This window comes from Apodemus sylvaticus, chromosome 8 (genome assembly GCF_947179515.1).
Source record: "Apodemus sylvaticus chromosome 8, mApoSyl1.1, whole genome shotgun sequence".
Lineage (NCBI taxonomy): Eukaryota > Metazoa > Chordata > Mammalia > Rodentia > Muridae > Apodemus > Apodemus sylvaticus.
In genome coordinates this window covers 60,508,565-60,527,254 of record NC_067479.1, presented here as the reverse complement: position 1 = coordinate 60,527,254, position 18,690 = coordinate 60,508,565, and the positions used below count along the sequence as shown (strand labels likewise).

Genomic DNA, 18,690 nt, shown 5'->3' with positions numbered 1-18,690 from the left:
CAGGGAAGGAAGGAAGCCCACAAGTACTGTGTGAGGGAGTGAGAAGACCAAAGAGATGTCAGGGTAGCAAGAAGGGATATGGCCTGCAGCAGGGGAGGGTTGGAAAGAGACAAGTTCCAGCAGACTGAGGCTCAGGTCAAGTGCAAGGCGTGAAGGAGCAATGGCAGAGACAGGAGGAAGGGATAGATGGTGCTCGTCAGGTTCTCCTCTGGCTTCCCGATAAATCTGAGCGGAAACAAGCCCTTCTGCACCTGCAGAGCGAAGTACAGGTGGCTACAGGGAAATACACATATAATTATGTTTATGTTTATATATATTTATATATAGCTTATATATAAATATAACATATATAAATATATTTGCATATAAATTATATGTGTGTGTTTATATACATATAAATACACACACATACATATACACACATTTTATATATATATATATGGCATTGCCAGTGTGGGAATGGGAAGAACTTATCATTAGCTATGTAAATGCTTACGGTACAGATGAGATCTAATGCCCAGCAAGCATGCTGAGAAGAGACCAGATCCCTAGACTCCTGATTCCTAGTGAGGGGTACTTTCTGTCACAGAGGCATGGCAATGCTTAGTGTAACCAACCACTCCCTCAGGAAATGTTGTTTGTGGAATGCTAATCCCCAGAGGCCAAAGCACAGGCCTCCTTGGTGTCCACCTAAACTCGAGGCTGGTTACCACCCTGACTTGGCCTTTCTAGCTGATGTCTGAATGGTCTGGATTTCTTCTGGTTCACAATACTCAGAAAAAAAGGGGGGAGGGGTCAGGAAATAACCAATGAGGCAGTGGAGTGCCAAGCAGTCAAAAAGACCAGCAAGCCAAGGCAGGGGTGTCCATGAAGGGCTCTCCCAAGAATGTCACCCCCAAAGCTAGATAAAGCAAGGCAGAGCAGCAAGGACCACACTGGAGGGTCTGTCTGGGAACAGAGGGCTGTCCCCAACACTTCACATTGAAAACCAGGATAGCAGGAACACCAGGGAGCTGGGTATAATTTAAAATGCAGAAGACACAGGGCATTGCTCTCTGGTTTCAGGAAAATGACAAGACCCCAAAGCCACAGTCATCACTGAAAAACACCCAGGAAGACAGGCTTCAGAAAGCACAACTGTGAGGGCCTTTCAGTGTTGATCCCACTAAACTGTGTCTCCATGACACAGAGCACCGACTTCTGCCTTTGGATAAAATCCCTCTTCTAACAAAGGACTCTGATAGACCACTGTGCAGCGTCCCTCCCCTCCCCCAACCCACAGTCCAAAGGCGTGCTGGAATCAAACCACTCATGAGCGACCTCTGAACACAGCTGCTGCATCTGCTGAACACACTTTAGGCTTGGTTGAACCAAGAACACAACCCCCTGAGAGGGATGACGTAAAAGCACGCCACTGTGGGTGCCCACAGCCTTCCTATCTCACGGACAAAGCACATCAGTGGGTCTTGTTCCAAGCACAGTAGCACAACTCATTCCATGTCCAGTGCAGACTAGAAAAGTGCTCCCTTGACTGAGCATCCTGTCATGAAACTGAGGTCTTAGGCGAACACTCCATTGCATGTGACTGTGGTAGCATATGCCAATCATCCCAGTATTTGGGAGGCAGAGACATGAAGATCAGAAACTAACCTCAGGTATAGTACAGAGGAATTAAGGCCAGCCTGGGCTACTTAAGATCTTGTCTGAAAAACAAAAACAAAAACAAAAACAAAAAAACAGAAAACACTTCTCTTATTTTATCTTCATTCTGAGAAGAATCCTTGGAACTTTTATAATCTAATATTTATGACTTCAAATGCTGTATTTTCATAACCCAGGCACATTTTGAGGTCAAGGAGGAGGAAAGTGTCAAGGCAAATCGAGCAACCAGGCCTCCTCTCATCCTCTACAATTCCCCAGAAGCTTATCCTCAAGTCCAACTGCAGGAGCAAAGTATAGCAGACATAAAAGCTAAGGAAATAAAGACAGTTCCCTCTCTGTGGTCCCCTTATTGGGTGCATCAAACCTCTGCTCAGTTCACTCAATGGAAGACTCTAGTGACACAGGCTCATTTTTACACTGTCCCGAGTCCAGGTTAAAGGTGATGATGCCCAGGCCTTACTGATCATGGTGGTTCCCCCAGCCAGGGCTGCTTTGGTTCCCTGGAAGAAGTCATCGGCTGATGTCATTCCCTGGTCAGGCATCTGGAAGCGAGTGTGCACGTCAATCCCTCCGGGGATCACCATTCTGGAGTGAGCTTCGATGGTCTTCACCCCTCCTGGCACAATCAGGTTTTCTCCTATTTGCCTAAGAAAGCAGAGTTGGTAAGAGAGAGGTACCAGGGAAATGTGGTATCAAACTGGATCTGACATCTGTTTCCATTAAGCTAGAAACATACCTTCCCTACACGATGAGTGCTTTCTGGGTCGTCGCTCTAATCTTTCATGGGAGCCCCGCCCACTCCTCATCCTCATGAGCAGATGCAGAATGAACTAGGAAACTAGGCCCAGGGGTTCTTATAATCCCCGAGCTTGAAAGGCTAACATGAGGATTATGTCTAGTTCAAGGTCGGCCTTGGCTACAGAGTGAGTTCCTAGTCCACCTAGACTGAAGAATGAGGTCCCTGTGCCCAACTGTAATTCGTGCCCAAATTACACGAGGCAGCAAATTCCCCATTCAATGGTGAGTTATCAGAAACCTCTAAGATTGAGTAATGACAAAGCCCTAGAACACTTGTATAACATGCACTCCACCATCTCCCGACATCCCCCATTTGCCTCGTTTTCCAATAACAGCTCGCTGTAGAGCTGACTCTCCCCAACATCTGTTCGCCCTATTTTCCTTTTCAATGTGGGAAAAACGGAGGTGGAAAAGTGGAGAGAGTGGGAGAAAACAAGGGAAAAAGAGAAGAGGAAAAAGTAAACACTGTAATTCCAGCAACTGCAGTGTGGAAGCAGGTGCCATGGACTCAGACAAAGGTAGGAAAACAAATACCCATGATGTTGGGGGCATCATACCCACTGGGGGAGGGGGATTGTGGCAGCTTATTTTGTTTGGGAGGATTTTTTGTGTTGCTTTGTGTTACGCTGTGTTGTGTTGCGTTGTGTTTGAGACAGTATCTCTCTGGCTGTCCTGGAACTCACTAGGTAGACCAAGTTAACCTCACACTCACAGAGAACCTCCCAAGACATGGGATTAAAAGTGTGTGCCACCACACCCAACTATAGGTTTTTTTTTTTTAAGACAAGATCTCATCATCCAACTAAAAAAATTTTTTTTAAATTTTACCTCATCTTTCCACCAATTTAAAAAAATAATAATAAAAGAGGAGCTGAATTTCTTAGACAAATGAACTATACTAAAAATAGCATCAGGCTGCTCCGTTCCAAGCCAGTGTCCTTCACCCAGACCCATCACGTTCTCTTATGGTTGGGATGCCAACGGAATAAGAAAGTCATAGCCTGGGACTGCTCAGAGCTGGGACTGCTGCAGACAAACACACATGGAGAACGCATTAGCTATGGAACCGTCCAGACCCATCTTGGCTTCATAAGTCAGGGTGTGAGCTTCCAAGCAATCAGAGCGCCAGCTCACCCTTCTCCAGACTCGCTTGCTGCTGGAGTTTGATGAACACTGCTTATTGAAAAGATGTCACTCGCTGTGATGTTTGTCTTTGAGCAGATGTGCTCTCTCTCTCTCTCCAGAGCCTGTGAGTTGTCCCCAGAGGAAAGACATGAAGATATTGTTGTACACTCTGTTCAGTTAACCCTCCAGAGTCCCAGAATACCCAAACTCAGACAGAACCCAAGGCACAAGCAACATAGGGTGGCCTTATATATATATATTAGGAACCACTTCAAGAATTGAAACTTGGAACTGGAGAGATGGCTCAAGGGTTAAGAGCACTTGCTTCTCTTCCAGAGGACACAGGTTCAATTCCCAGCACACACAAGGTAGCTCACAACCATCCTGTTTCACAGGATCCAATGCCCTCTTCTGACTTTCAAGGACACAACAGGCACACACCTGGTACACTTACATACATAGAAGCAACATTTATATACATAAAGTAAATCTAAAAGAAAAGTTTTTTAAAAAGAAATGAAATCTAAAATCTTTCTGGGATTAGGCAATCATTTTTCTGAGTTGCTAGTAATTAATGCAGTGTCCTGTGGTCTTTCCTGATTAAGCAAGCAGACACATATCTTAACAGGACAGGCTGCATTCCACATTTATGTCCTATGCCTGAGTACTCCATCCCAAATAACTAGAGTGTAGCCTATCACAAACCGAGTATACAAGCTGGCAACAAGAGGATGTGTCACCTCTGTTAAAAATAGTAAATTACGTAATACACAGGCGTTTGTGTGTGCTGTGACTTCGAGTTCTCCAAATCTGAATCCCCAAATTTATTAATTACCACCAATAAAAACAAGCTTAAAATATGCTAAATTGGTCACTTTTGGGTTTTTGGCAGGGCCTGATTCCAAATGCACATTCTACCAATGTTACAACATTCCCAGTCCAAGCTCAGTAACTCTTGGAGTTATTTAAGCTTGAGACTATTTACATAAAAGAAGTGGAAGTTTAGGAACACTGTGTGTGTGTGTGTATGTGTGTGTGTATGTGTGTGTGTGTCTGTAGGTGTAGGTGTATATGAATGTGCCTGCACATATGTGTGTGTGTGTGTGTGTGTGTGTATGTAGCAATCAATCGTACTTACTTGATCAACCCATCTTCCATGTATATGTCTGCATAGAAGGACTGGTCATCATTCACAATCTTGCCACCTTTGATCAGAAGACGATCGCTCTGTAACAGACAGGGGAACAAAGTCATGACACATAACTGTCCTAGGAGAAGCATCAGTCCTGAGGAAAGGGAAGGAGAGGCCATGATTTTTACCATTCAAAGCCAGATTTATGGAAGGCACTTTAACCAAGGTGAACATATGCTAGGCAAGTCCTTCATTGCCTGATTCATCAGAAGACACTGGCAGCACTCACCCTTGTTAAACAACCATCCTTTAAAGAACACCTTAGACCCCAAAACAAAAAGGGGCAATACAAAACACTCCAGCAAAAGAAGACAATGCTTCTGAAATTATTTTTGGCTAAACCTCATCTTTTAGAAAAAAAAAAATTAATTAATTAAAGAAAATTCCACCCACATGTAGGAAAGTCATGTCTTGGCAAAGTTTTTGTCAGGGAAAACTGACCAAAAAGTCTGTTGTCATAGCATATGCTACACAAACACAGGAACATTGGCCATAACAACCTTTCAGCTCTGCTTGTCCACTCCGTGCTCATTTATCTGTGCAGTGATTCACAGCCAGTGCAGTGGCCAAGGGAGGGACGATAAAAACACACACCCATTTAACAGGTAAGAAGCAGAGCTTCAGGATAAATTAGAGACATGGGGGATTTTAAGTCTAATACCACTACAGAAGGTTGATCCACTTTTATGAAAAAAAAATTAAACGATAATCCAACTGAGAAAGCCAAGAGCATATAAAAGAAGCGCTTTGTTCTGATGCACAGCTATCCAAAATATTGTGGGTGGGATGTATTGCAGTGTCACCATCTCGGGCTGGGTGGATGTACAGGTTTGTTATTTCAGAATAGATATAAACTTTGCAAGCAGAGCCCATGCCCATTTATTACAATTCACATTTCAAAGCAGCATTCATCTTGATAAGAGTCAACCCAGAACTCTGTTACAAAATACAATCTCAGCAAGGGCTACTTGCATTTTGCAACTACCAAGAAAAGGAAACTATAGTTTCCTTAAAAGATTCATATACAGAACAAAGAAAACAAGATACAGTTGTGCATAAATGTAGCCATTATTGGGTTTGGAAAATATTTATTGTTTCTGTTACATTGAAAAACAAGATCAGTTTAGTTTTACACTGTAGGATCATCTATTCAGGTGAAGGCACTGCAAAAGCCCTTGAAAACAGTCAACATGAAGAGGGTAAACAAAAATTTATTAAACCTATTCTTCATATCATGCGACCAGAGCCTTGGAACCTCTCTGAAGTGAATGGAGCAAGATTCTATTACTGTGAGGAAACAGAGGCACCGTGGGCTTAAGCCTGCAAGAACTCCTCCTTTCTCCCCTGAGGGGATGGTCTGTAGTGTGGGAGGCAAGAAGTCCTGCCTTTTACTACCTCCCTTCCTCACAGCAATACCTGTCAAAAAACATCACTGAGAGTCCCCAGCTAGCAGGCAGAGGAGGGGGTCGGAATTATAGTCTGTTCAATCTAGAGCCTTCTAGAAGGCTTCTTACATAAGAGGCTGGCCACAGTGACAGAGGAAGAACCAATAGGTCCTTGGGCACAGAACTAGATAACTTTAAAGGATGGAGGCAATGCTAGTTTAAAAAGTGGTCTTGTTTGGTTGCCTAGTTTCCCCCTTCCATACTGTCAAAACGATTTTGTCTTAATCATGCTCGAAAACAGCAAATCGTGAGGTTTGCTGGAAATCTCCCCACCCCCACTACCCAGCGCGATGAACATTTAACATTGCGTCCGGTGTGTCAGCCCTTTGGGATCTGGTACCGAGGATTTGCGCGCAAGGGTTGGGGGTTGGGGGTACCTTGAGAAAAGGCTAGCACCCACCCTCGAAGAACAACTCAGCCCAAGCTAGAAACCCCAGGCACACGCCCCCTCCTCTGGGCAACAATTCCTACTCCTGCAGATGGGTGTGTCCTTGTGCACTGAGGAAAAAGAGGCCGGGGTCCCAGGGTCCCAGAGACAAGCAGAGCAAAAGCTCATCTTCAAATCCAGCCTTAAAATCCATTTTCCCTATTTGAGATGCCTTCGAATCTGCGTATCCCTGGGTCCAAACTGGCCAGTGCTATCGCACAACATTATATAACAATGAATTTCCTTGGCGCTTCTCCCTGCCTGGAATCTCCAAGGATGTAGAAAATTAGACCGGTGAGATTTTTTTTTTTCAGTAAAAGATGCAAAGAGAGGAGGAGGGCAGGGCACCACCCTCTGCATCCCCGAAGCATCGTGAATTCCTCACAGAGGTGCTTGTCGGGTATGGAGGCCCTGAAAGAGGACCGCACCTCTGCCACCACGATCATTGTCTGGGACCGGCCGGGCCATCTGCGTGAGTCGCAGCCAGCGCCATTACCTTCGCGAGCTTGCTCGCTGCTGTCCCCAGCGCCCACCCGCCCAGCCCGCTTTGTATGCGCCACCACGGCCGCCTCCCTGGTGGCGGAAGGAGCAGAAAAGACGAGAAAGCGAGCCGGAAACCCTGCCAAGACCCTAGCCTCAAACCAGAAGGTTCCTAGGATCCTCCGCGTTCACAAAAAGCTCCCGCCCTTCTCTGCTCATCATCGAGTCCCGATCCTCCCTTCCCTCCGCATCATTCCGGTTCACCCAGCCCTTTCCAGCATCCCTCCCTGTCATGACGCCTCCGGGCTGGAACTAGCTCTTTCTCGCAGGAGGAAGGCTCCAGAAAGCTCTTTCTGGAGGGGGCGGAAGACACGGGAGGATTTGTTTTCCCAGCTCCCCACCACCAAGCTCCCGGATCCCAGGCTCGCCGGACTCAGCCGGAGAACAATATCAGAGAGTCGACCATGCATATTCAATCTGGCATCCATTTGCTTGCACCCCGCGGGCAGCGCTGCAGCATCTCGTGCTGACAATGAAAGATACAGCGGATCTGGCGCGCTATCCAAGGCTACCTCCATGCATTTCTCGCGCCTATTTCAATGCCTTGCAAATTGTGTGCCTTATAAATGTTATTACATCTCCAACCCCAACCCCCACCATCTCCACCATCGCCTCCGTTGGCAACAAGAAGGAAAAGTTGAGTCTCTTTCCTCCTCCTTTAAAATACATTTCTTAGATATTCTATGTCACAAAAGGTTGCTTGCCTTTTCCAAGTACCAAACTTACCGTGATGCGTGGAATATTTTTCTTCCCCTGATAAGACATCTCTCCGGGGGGCGGGGGAAGTAATTTCAAGAGGACAGCTTACAAGCAAAAATAGCCGGAAAAAAGATTTGTTTTAAAATATATATTTATATTTATATTTGCAGGAAAGAGATACAATCCCTTAACTGGTCTTGCTATTAAGAGATTTCAAAACTATAAGAGACAGATGCAATCCTCTGTCTCTTTTCCTCTCCTCCAACACAGATCCAGCTAGGGCGGAAAAAAGAAAGAGAGGGAGAGAGAACAGGAGGGAAGGGGGTGGAAATAAACTACAGCAATAAAAGCCTTGGTTCCAGTCGGCCTCCACCGCGCATGCGCCGCCAGCCACTCCCTTTCCTCCCAGGCAAAAGCCATCCGCTTCGCGAGAGACGCTCACTGATTGGCCAAAATCGTGGGGTATGCAAATGAGATTGACGGGGCGGGGCGCAGAGCCCAGGCTGCAACTGCTGCAGTGCGCGCAGGGCGCGGTGCGTGCGCCCGAGCTGGGAACGCGCCTTTCGCGCCCTTTCTGTGTGCCCGGGCGGGTGAGCCGGGAGTGAGGCTGGCAGCGGCCCCAGATGCTTCATCTGCAATGCAGGGCACAATGGAGGGGTGATCGTCCCGGGAGGGTGAGGAGGGGGCGCAAGCCCGCGACGGAGGGGTTTCTGTACAGCCCGGGCGGCATGCACACGCCTGCCCGCGCGCCAATCCGCGGAGGCCGCCGCTGCAGCCCCGCGTGGGGTGACTGCGCAGAACCAATGGCCTCGCTGGCGGCGAGCGCGCGACTGCACCGCGGCTTCCCCCGCCCTGCTCACCAGGCGAGGCCTCCGCCCTGCAGCGGCTGCTGCGGCAGGAGACTGCCGGCTGGAGGGACCTGGGCAGCATCCGGGAAGGTCTTGGGCTACCGGGCACCAGATGCCCCGCCCCCAAACTGTTTTTGTGACTGCTGGCTACCAAGAACAAGAGATGGAGGCCAGCGCCTATGGGGCAAAAGGGCCCAGTCTAGCACCCTGGCCGCCCTCCTGGCTAGCACGCCAAGACTCTTCTTTGTGTGGTTACAGGGCTTGTAGATTTAGGGAAGAAAAGCTGTTGGGATATCCTGAGGCCAGAAGCAATAAAATGGGTTATGAAGGATCAATACCAAGAGATAGAAGAGGTTACATCCCACAGAAAGAGGAAACTGAGTCATGGAGAAACATAACCTCTAGTCACTAAGGGTGTTCCAGGCCTCCCTTAATGACCCTAGTGGTAAAATAGACCAGGGGGCCTTTGACTGTGTCAAACCAGGCTAAAAACCTAACAATGCAAAGGGAAGGGAAGAGCAGGTTCGGTAGACACGAGGAAGGTTCTCCAGACAGATTACAGAACTTCTTCTGAGGCATGGCTTTGACCTTCTCACCTTGAGATCAAAGAATGCATGTGGACACTGCTTAATCTAGGTCATCGGGCACCCTTTTGGGAAGGGAGTTATCTGTTTAACTGGCTCACACCTGCTAAGCAAGAATTAGCCGGATAAAGACAGAATTATTCTGAGGCTCTGTGTTTCCCAGATTTTTCTGTTTGTTGTTTGTTGCCTTTTCAGCACCTGGCCAAGGTAGGAGTCTTCTGCCTTTCTAGTCTCAAAGGAGGTGTAAAATTCGCCCTTCAATCCTGCCTTAAAAACCTACAGTCCCTGAGGGAGGATCATGAGGCAGTCTTCACTTTTAACCAGTTCGAGTTCCGATTTAAGCTGTGCATCTTGAAAACAGAAGCCAGTCCCCATGTCCTGTTCCAACTGGATGATAGGCACTAACTAGGCAAGCTGATATCTAAGTACTGATGTCAGTCACTAGGTAGGCGCTATAATCCCAGCACGCGGGATGCAGAGAAAGGAGGATCAAGATCTACCTGGGCAGTATCATTCATACATGGATGGGTGGGCGGGTGGGTGGGTGGATGGATGGATGAGTGGATGGATAGAAGGATGGATGGAAGGAAGGATGGATGGATGGGTGGGTGGGTGGATGGATAGATGGATGGAAGGATGGATGGATGGGTGGGTGGGTGGGTGGATGGATGGATGTGTGGATGGATGGATGAATAGATGAAAATAAAGCAAACTTTTCCAGGAAAGCCCACTGTAAGGTTCAGCTAGAAGTCAGAAGGAGAAGAAGGACCCTATTAAATCACAGGGGAAAATAACTACTTGTCAGGCAAGGTTAATGAGATTCACATTAATTTAAACAAAATAGCCTCTAGTTATGTTTTGTTTGTTTTTGCTGCACTTTCCTGCTCTTGATCTTAATGGATTCAGATACATCTTGTTATTTACCAATTTGCCACAGAATATTTTGTTTTGTCCTATCTATCCATCTCATTAGTGTCAAGCTCCTTCCTACAGCCATACACACAAGGTTTTTAACCCATGATAATTGACATTTCTGCCCATAAATGTCCAGACACAGAAGGTTAAAGCTGATTTATCTGCTCTGGCTGGAGCTTAAGACAGTATTTGGCACATAGATGGCCCCGGAAAAAAAAAAAAAACACAACTTTAATTAATGGAGGAAAATTCTTGTAGTTTGCATATCTTAGCAATCTCACTGCTCATTTCAATGCAGAAAGATAAAAGGGGCGGGAAAGAAGCATCTATACTGACCGATCAGTTAAGATGAACGAAGACACTCAATGGAAAATTCCTAGGAAATCATTATCTGGGAATAGGATATTGAAGCCAGTCTCCAGCCAGACTTCTGGGTGTTTAAAAATTAAATGTTTGACAACAAGGATAAATCTGTCTATTCTGCATTCACAGTCTCTTCTAGATCCCACCTCCCTATAGTTCCTCACCCAACACCCGGAGAGGACCAGCAGTGGTGTCTCTGGGAGACAGTCCTTATGACGGTAACACCAGATGGTGCCTGCCTGGTGACCTCAGGTATCTGGTGAGGTCTTGGGGGATAAGCTGAAGGGTGTGTTGAGACTAAGCAGCCTCCACTGCAGTTGCATGCCCCTCCCCCTGGACTCCCGAACAGTCCGCACACTCAGCAGGGACACAGAGCTTCAAGGCAAACCTCTCCTTGCAGAGAAGGAAAAGATACACCCCAATAGTACAGTGATGCCTGTGTGCTCAGAGCCCAGTGGCCTTCAGTTGGGCTTGGTGGCACAGGCTTGTAACTGCAGCTACTCAGGAAGCTGAGGCAGGAGAAACCCCAGAGTCACTGCTGGTCTGGCCAGCTTACCAAAATAAAAAAGAGGTAGGAAAGCACATTGTGCTTCCTTTTCTTTCACTTCTGGTTTTTGTTTGGTTGGGCTTTTTTTTTTTTTCAGACAAAGTAGATGTCGTGCAGCACGCTGCCTGACCCATAGGATATGTTGATGATTGGTACATAAATAGGCTTTACCACTTCGTTGTTAAAGTAAGACCAAAAGGCTTTTCCACATTACCACCATGCCAAAAAAAAAAAAAAAAAAAAAAAAAAAACCCATACCACACTCCGTCTTTTTTTTTTTTTTTTTTTTGGCACTGTCACTGTGCTGGGCCTTGGTGCCAGCCACACAGCTCCCTTTCCACAGGTCTTTGGAACCTCATTGGAATTCTGCTCTAAATGCTTATTCTTGTGGGAAGAGGGAATGGGGGCAGGGGAGCTGCCTGTGTTGTTTATGCTTTTTTTTTCCTAGCAAACTGCCATGCCATATGATGGGTAGCCTCATTGATCTTTAAGTGAACATCAGAATCATACCAGGAGCCCCTAGGAAAAGGTTCCCATCAATATATGTTTCTGAAATTATATTTTGGAGAAGAGCAGATGAATAAAGGCTGTAACCCAGGGCCTTGGCTTGCTGGGCAAGTGCTCTCTTGTGTAACCCTGCCCTCAGCCTCTGAAGCTGTTCCTCCTCCCCATCATCCTTCGTCCTCCCTCCCTTATCCCATACCTTTGTCCTATGTGCTACCTATACTGTGTGGTACAACTCAGCACCAAGCCTGAGGGGAAAGAAACTCTCTTTTCTTTCTTTCTTTGTGCACAGAACTAAGAACCTGTGACAAAGTCTTGCTGACTGTTCACCCTAATAAAGAGTGCAACAGGAGGACTCAAGATGGCTGTGGAGATGGATGCAGTAGAGATAAGCACACCACACCGGGGCTTTATAAGATGCTTATACCAGGAAGTGGGGTGGTGCGCTGCAGGCTGTGATTCTGATGTTCCAGGGTAACCAGCAGCTCTCAGTTCCTCAGGAGTTTGCCCAGTCCGACTTCTGTCCAGGCCCAGCGCCCCAAGGTTCTTAGTTTCATTCTCCCTCCCATGTGGAAAGCTGAAGTAACCATTTCTGCTTCTGAGGCACTGCTTGAAGCACAACACTGAGAATGTCGCAGGGAAGGGACACTCCGAAAGAAAACGCTGACGGGAAGATCGGAACCTAGATGTGGCCAAGAAAAAAACCACAAACCCCTGCGCCACTGCGGCCAGTTGCCCAGAGCTGCAGACTCCAATGTGGTCTGCAGAGGTTAGGATGACACAGCAGCCAAGAGAAGGAGCAGGGATCCTGCATTGCCAAAATCAAAAAGCTCTGGCCAGGGTGTTCTGCTGCAGATGGGTGTCGGCCACGATGGTTGCTTTTTTGATTGTGGAACCAAAGGGCACAGATTGTCAAAGGACATTGAAGCAGACATACACGAGACTGTCCCGAATACCACTTTCCATGGGTGCATTTTTGGGTGGTGCCCAGTGAGGATCCTCAGGACAGTTATACACTGTTTTTACCAGAACTGTGTCCACATGAACTGCCCCCTTTGGGCTCTGAAAGGGTCCTGAAGATCCCCTAGCTACATGAGGCCAGACAGGTATTAGGCACAGAGGAAATTGGGCTACTCCACAGAACCAGCCTCCAGGTAGCACAGATACCACCCAAAGGTCCCTGAATGACCCACGCTGTACCCCGTTATGTGCAAATAACAGATTGTCCTTGAGGTGTCTGTCCCTGCTGGAGACACACAAACCTTCCTGTCTCAGGTCTTCCCTCTGGTGGCCAACAAAGAGTATGCATATAGTTCACTCCTTTATCCTGTAGCAGTGAGTGGGCTTTGCACTGGGAAGAGACCTTTTAAGTTACTTGTCTCAGGGATGTGGGCCTGTCTGCCACCAAAATTATTTGACCCTGCCTCCATCCTCAGGGCCCGAGTCTTCCACAGCCAGGTGCAGCAATTATTCTCCTCTTTGCACTGAGTCACAGAACCAAACCTATTTCTGAAGGAGGAAACCAAGAAAACATGAGCTAGCAGGAAGCTTTTACCGCTACTGAGAGCGTCCCTCTTCTCCCCAAAGTGCAATGTGGCCTGCACTTTCATTCTACAAAACAGGGCTAAGTGTTAGCGTTGGCTTTCAGCTTATCAGATTTCCACTCTCAATCCAATCCGCTGCAAAGTTGCTGAGAAACTAATGAGGCAGGAAATGCATCTATGGAGCACAGACTGATAGACAGTGCTGAGAGCTTGAACTCATATTCCGTGTGCAGGTCTGGCTTAGTGGGGGAGTTGGCCCAAAAGAAATGCAATTTTTTCCCAGCTGAATTTGATCCCCAGCACTGGCAAAGTTCAAATTCAATACCTTTAAAAAAAAACCCAGATTAACCAAAAACAAAACAAAAAACAAAAACAAAAAAACCAACCCACAAATCTTTCATCTTTCCCCAAGCCCTACCAGGTGTATTTTTGCATCCTATCACATAGATGGGGAAAGTAAGGCACAAAATGGCCTTCAGTAAAGCACAGCTTCCTGCTGAAGCAAGAGAAATATTCAAATCCAAGAACCCCATAGTTTAGCAGGCCTGTTGTCTTCATGATAAAGGACTTGTTTGTAGAACCCGGGCCGTGCCTCGTATGGGAGGAAGGTGTGGCTGATCTACCTACCATCTGTGTCTCACTTATTTCTATCCTTGACCCAACTCCAAAACACTTTCCCTTATCCCCCAAATCCATCCCTTTCTTGCCTTATCTCTCCCCCAAACACCCCCAACTGAAGCCAGTTTCTCCAGGCAGCCCTGGACTTCCTGTCATGAGAACCAGCACAGATGGACACCAAAGTTGAAATGGAAACGTGCTCAGTGTTTCTTCCCACTGGAAGAATAACATTCACCTCAAAGGCATGTGGAGACCTAAATGCACAGTGGGTGTGTCTAGCTGTACATTCAGGGCACAATGCACAAAATCAGATGGAGAAATCCCCCACTGGCCCCAACATTCTTCAATCTTCGCTATTCACCTGAATTATAGAATTACCAGAATCTGGCCCACATTTTGCATGCAAGACAGCAGAGCCTCTGCTGTTCCCTCTGCTTGTTCCCTCTGACCTTGAGTCTTACCAGATTGACCCACAGCAACATTTCATAAAGCAACACTGACAGCGTGTGTCTATGTCTGAGAGCAAACCTCTCCTGAAGTAAGACAGTCTGTCTCTCACACCCTTTCTAATCAGGGAGTGACGCTTTGCCAATAGAGATCTTGCAGCACGGGAGACATGTTATGCTTGCTGTGCCCAACCAAGGTACCTCTCACCCCATGTGTCTGGGGAGCCCTATGACATAGCTAGAGTGATAGAGGGATTTTTTTAGACTTTTTTCACCCAAATTAAACTGATTTTCATGCAAGTACCCACCTGAGGCACTTACCAATCACACCTATGCTAAAGTCATAAAACCTGAGGTCTATTTGTTACAGCAGCAAAATTCTGGCTACACTGACTGCTATCACTGTGATGGTTTGTATATGCTCAGCCCATGGAGTGGCACTTAGAAGGTGTGGCCCTCATGATCCTCGATAAAGGGGCTGAAAACATCCAATGGAAAAAAGATAGCCTTTTCAACAAATGGTGCTGGTTCAACTGGAGGTCAGCATGCAGGAGAATGCAAATTGATCCATCCTTGTCTCCTTGTACTAAGCTCAACTCCAAATGGATCAAGGACCTCCACATAAAGCCAGACACTCTGAAGCTAATAGAAAAGAAACTGGGGAAGACCCTTGAGGACATCGGTACAGAGGGAAAGTTCCTGAACAGAACACCAATAGCTTATGCTCTAAGATCAAGAATTGACAAATGGGACCTCATAAAATTACAAAGTTTCTGTAAAGCAAAGGACACCATCAAAAGGACAAATCGGCAACCAACAAATTGGGAAAAGATCTTCACCAACCCTACATCAGATAGAGGGCTAATATCCAATATATACAAAGAACTCAAGAAGTTAGACCCCAGAAAACCAAATAACCCTATTAAAAAAATGGGGTACAGAGTTAAACAAAGAATTCTCACCTGAAGAACTTCGGATGGTGGAGAAACATCTTTAAAAATGCTCAACTTCACTAGTCATCAGGGAAATGCAAATCAAAACAACCCTGAGATTTCACCTTACACCAGTCAGAATGGCTAAGATTAAAAACTCAGGAGACAGCAAGTGTTGGCGAGGATGTGGAGAAAGAGGAACACTCCTCCACTGCTAGTGGGGTTGCAAATTGGTACAACCACTCTGGAAATCAGTCTGATGGTTCCTCCGAAAACTGGGCACATCACTTCCGAAAGATCCTGATATATATACCACTCCTGGACATATACCAGAGGATTCCCCAGCAGGTAATAAGGATATATGCTCCACTATGTTCATAGCAGCCCTATTTATAATAGCCAGAAGCTGGAAAGAACCCAGGTATACCTCAACAGAAGAATGGATGCAAAAAATGTGGTATATATACACAATGGAGTACTATTCAGCCATTAGAAACAATCAATTCATGAAATTCTTAGGCAAATGGATGGAGCTGGAGAACATCATACTAAGTGAGGTAATCCAGTCTCAAAAGATCAATCATGGTATGCACTCACTAATAAGTGGATATTAGCCTGGAAAACTGGAATACCCAAAACATAATCCACACATCAAATGAGGTACAAGAAGAACGGAGGAGTGGCCCCTGGTTCTGGAAAGACTCAGTGTAGCAGTATAAGGCAAAACCAGAACAGGGAAGTGGGAAGGGGTGGGTGGGAGGATAGGGGGAGGGAAGGGGGCTTATGTGACTTTCCGGGAGTGGGGGACCAGAAAAGGGGAAATCATTTGAAATGTAAATAAAAAATATATCGAATAAATTTTTAAAAAAAATTTTAAAAAAAGGTGTGGCCCTATTAGAATAGGTGTGTCACTGTGGAGCTGAGCTTTAAGACCCTCATCCTAGCTGCCTGGAAGCCAGTATTCCACTAGCAGCCTTCAGATAAAGATGTAGAACTCTCAGCTCCTCCTGTATCATGCCTGCCTGGATGCTGCCATGTTCCCACCTTGATGATAATGGACTGAAGCTTCGAACCTGTAAGCCAGCCCCAATTAAATGTTGTCCTTAGAAGAGTTGCCTTGGTCATGGTGTCTGTTCACAGCAGTAAGACCCTAGGACAATCACAATGTCCAGATTTTAAATCTGTATGGAATACATACATACACATTCTGTCTCCTCCCCTTCTTCCTTAATGCCTTCTCCTCCGTCCCCTCCCTCCCTCATTCTCATGACCTCAGTGACTTTGCTTCGCAATTCTCAGAGCTGTCTGAGCCCTCATTCCCTCTCTATGTTATCAAGAGTGAAAGAATCCCTTCTTCATTCCCAAGAGGACCCCGTGGCCTAATGTCTGCACACCATCCTTTTGTTACTCGGCCTGATAGATGTCCTTGATTCTGTCACCCTGCCCCCATCTCTCAGGAGCTAAAGGGACTTGACCATCTTTGTGGCTCATGCTCAATCTTGGCCTTGGGGAATTCACTTTCCACCAAACAAGGCCAGAGCTCACCAAGAAAGTGATACGGACTGGATAATACCAAGTCTCTGGGATGGAATCACATACCTACCCTTCCTCCCTTGCCCCATTTGGTCTATCTGAGACAGGATTTCACCATTATAGCTAGCTTGCCTGAACTCTTGGTCCTTCTGCCTTAGCCACTCAAGTGCTGGGATTACAGGTGTGTACCATTCCAGAATACAGTTCTCTTCTTCCCTACAGTCAGACAGGAAGAGGTTGGTCATCCAAGGTTTGTTCCAGAATTTGTATCTGTTCCCATTCCTTCTCTCTCCTGGATCTCGGCCTCTTCCTCTCTACTTTTTATTTCCTTGAACTTGTGGAAATGCTCCCACTCTCTCAGCAGCCTGGGCTCTGGGTCTTCATTGGCTATTAATGCCCTGTCACTGCCCTTTGTTCATGGCTCCACTCTGGTAAGGTGTAGTCTATTCCCACGGTCCTCACATCCTCGGTTTCCATTCCTATTAGTTTCTCAAGCCATGACAACTGGCTTTTTCCCCTGCTCCATTGAAAGAGATCAAACATAGAGTGATCAACTGGTCAACCTCAGGACTACTTTGTAGACTTTACCCTAAGGGACATGGCCATGACAATTAAATGTTGACTTTATCTACTTTCTTTCAACAACAATTAACTTTTTGTTTGCTTGGTTGGTTGGTTTTGTTTTTATTTTTTTCAAGAAAGAGTTTTCCTGTATAGCCCTAGCTGTCCTGAAACTCACTCTGTAGAACAGCTGGCCTCAAACTCACAGAGATCCTTCTGCCTCTGCCTCCCAAGTGCTGGGATTAAAGGCATGCACCACCACCACCACCTGGCAACTATTAGCTTTTTAGTGTCCATGCACACCACTAAATAAACAAAGGTAAGTTACAGTGTGCTATTATATATTATGATGCCCTGTTTTAAAACTCAAAGAGCATTTAAATTCACAGGAAAAACTGAGAAGAAAGTAACAAGTGTCCCATATGTCCTCCCCCAAGATACACAGTTTCTTTTCTTATTAACACATTAGCAGGGCTGGTGAGATGGCTCAGGGATAAGAGCAGTGACTGGATTTCCGAAGGTCCTGAGTTCAAATCCCAGCAACCACATGGTGGCTCACAACCATCCTAACAAGATCTGATGCCCTCTTCTGGAGTGTCTGAAGACAGCTACTTACATATAACAATAAATAAATCTTAAAAAAAAAACACATTAGCATCTTCTGTCCTGTAATAAACGTGTTACCACCAATGAGCCTAAATAGATATAATTTAAGGCAAGGTCTCATTCTAAGACCAGGCTGACCTGGAATTTATTCTCAAGCTAGCCTCAAACCAGTGGTGATCTTCCTATCTCCACTCTCCCATGTGCTGGAATTACAGGCATGAGCCACCATGTCCAGCTTGGACACATTATTAATTAAAAAGTATAGCTCACATTAGAGTTCACTCCTCATTGCCATGGTTCGGGGATTTGAAACAGGATGGTAGATGGTATAGGTTGGCCTCCAACTTACTATGTGGCTGAGAATTTGAACTCTTGAGCCTTTGCCTTCACCTCTCAAGTGCTGGGATTATAGGCATACATTCCCATGCCCAGCAAGTTTACTCTGAATTTACAGTCTATGAGTTATGAAGGTCAGTGACATTTATCCACCATTCTGGTATCATATAGAATTGTTTCATGACCCTAAAAAGTCCCCTGCACTCTGCAGATTATCACACACACACACACACACACACACACACACACACCCTTGGTAGCCAATCCTCTTGCTAACTCCATTGCTTTGTTTCTTCAAGAACATCATATCATCAGAGTCATACACCAAGTAGCCTTTCAAAGTTGGCCTTTTCCACTCAGCAATACATGATCAGGGCTCTCCATGCCCTTTTGCAGCCTGATAGCACTTTTATCACTAATTATTCTAGTGGGAGGATAAACTGCTAATCTGCTTCTCTATTGAAA

General features: G+C 46.1%; 1 protein-coding gene across 2 annotated transcripts in view; it reads right to left on the bottom strand.

The window, feature by feature from the left end:
- The window catches only part of Dpysl2 (dihydropyrimidinase like 2), a 107,162-nt gene that overhangs the window by 55,220 nt on the left and 33,252 nt on the right, over positions 1 to 18,690 (bottom strand). Inside the window, exons 1-3 of one of the 2 annotated variants that reach the window (XM_052191127.1) lie at positions 7,916 to 8,264; positions 4,724 to 4,812; positions 2,123 to 2,307 (exon numbers count right to left, since the gene is read on the bottom strand). In XM_052191127.1, the coding sequence (XP_052047087.1) occupies positions 2,123 to 2,307; positions 4,724 to 4,812; positions 7,916 to 7,954 (313 nt within the window). In that variant the 5' untranslated portion in view covers positions 7,955 to 8,264. Of the gene's footprint in view, positions 1 to 2,122; positions 2,308 to 4,723; positions 4,813 to 7,915; positions 8,265 to 18,690 lie in introns of those variants that run through there. The other variant, XM_052191125.1, reaches the window with a different exon arrangement.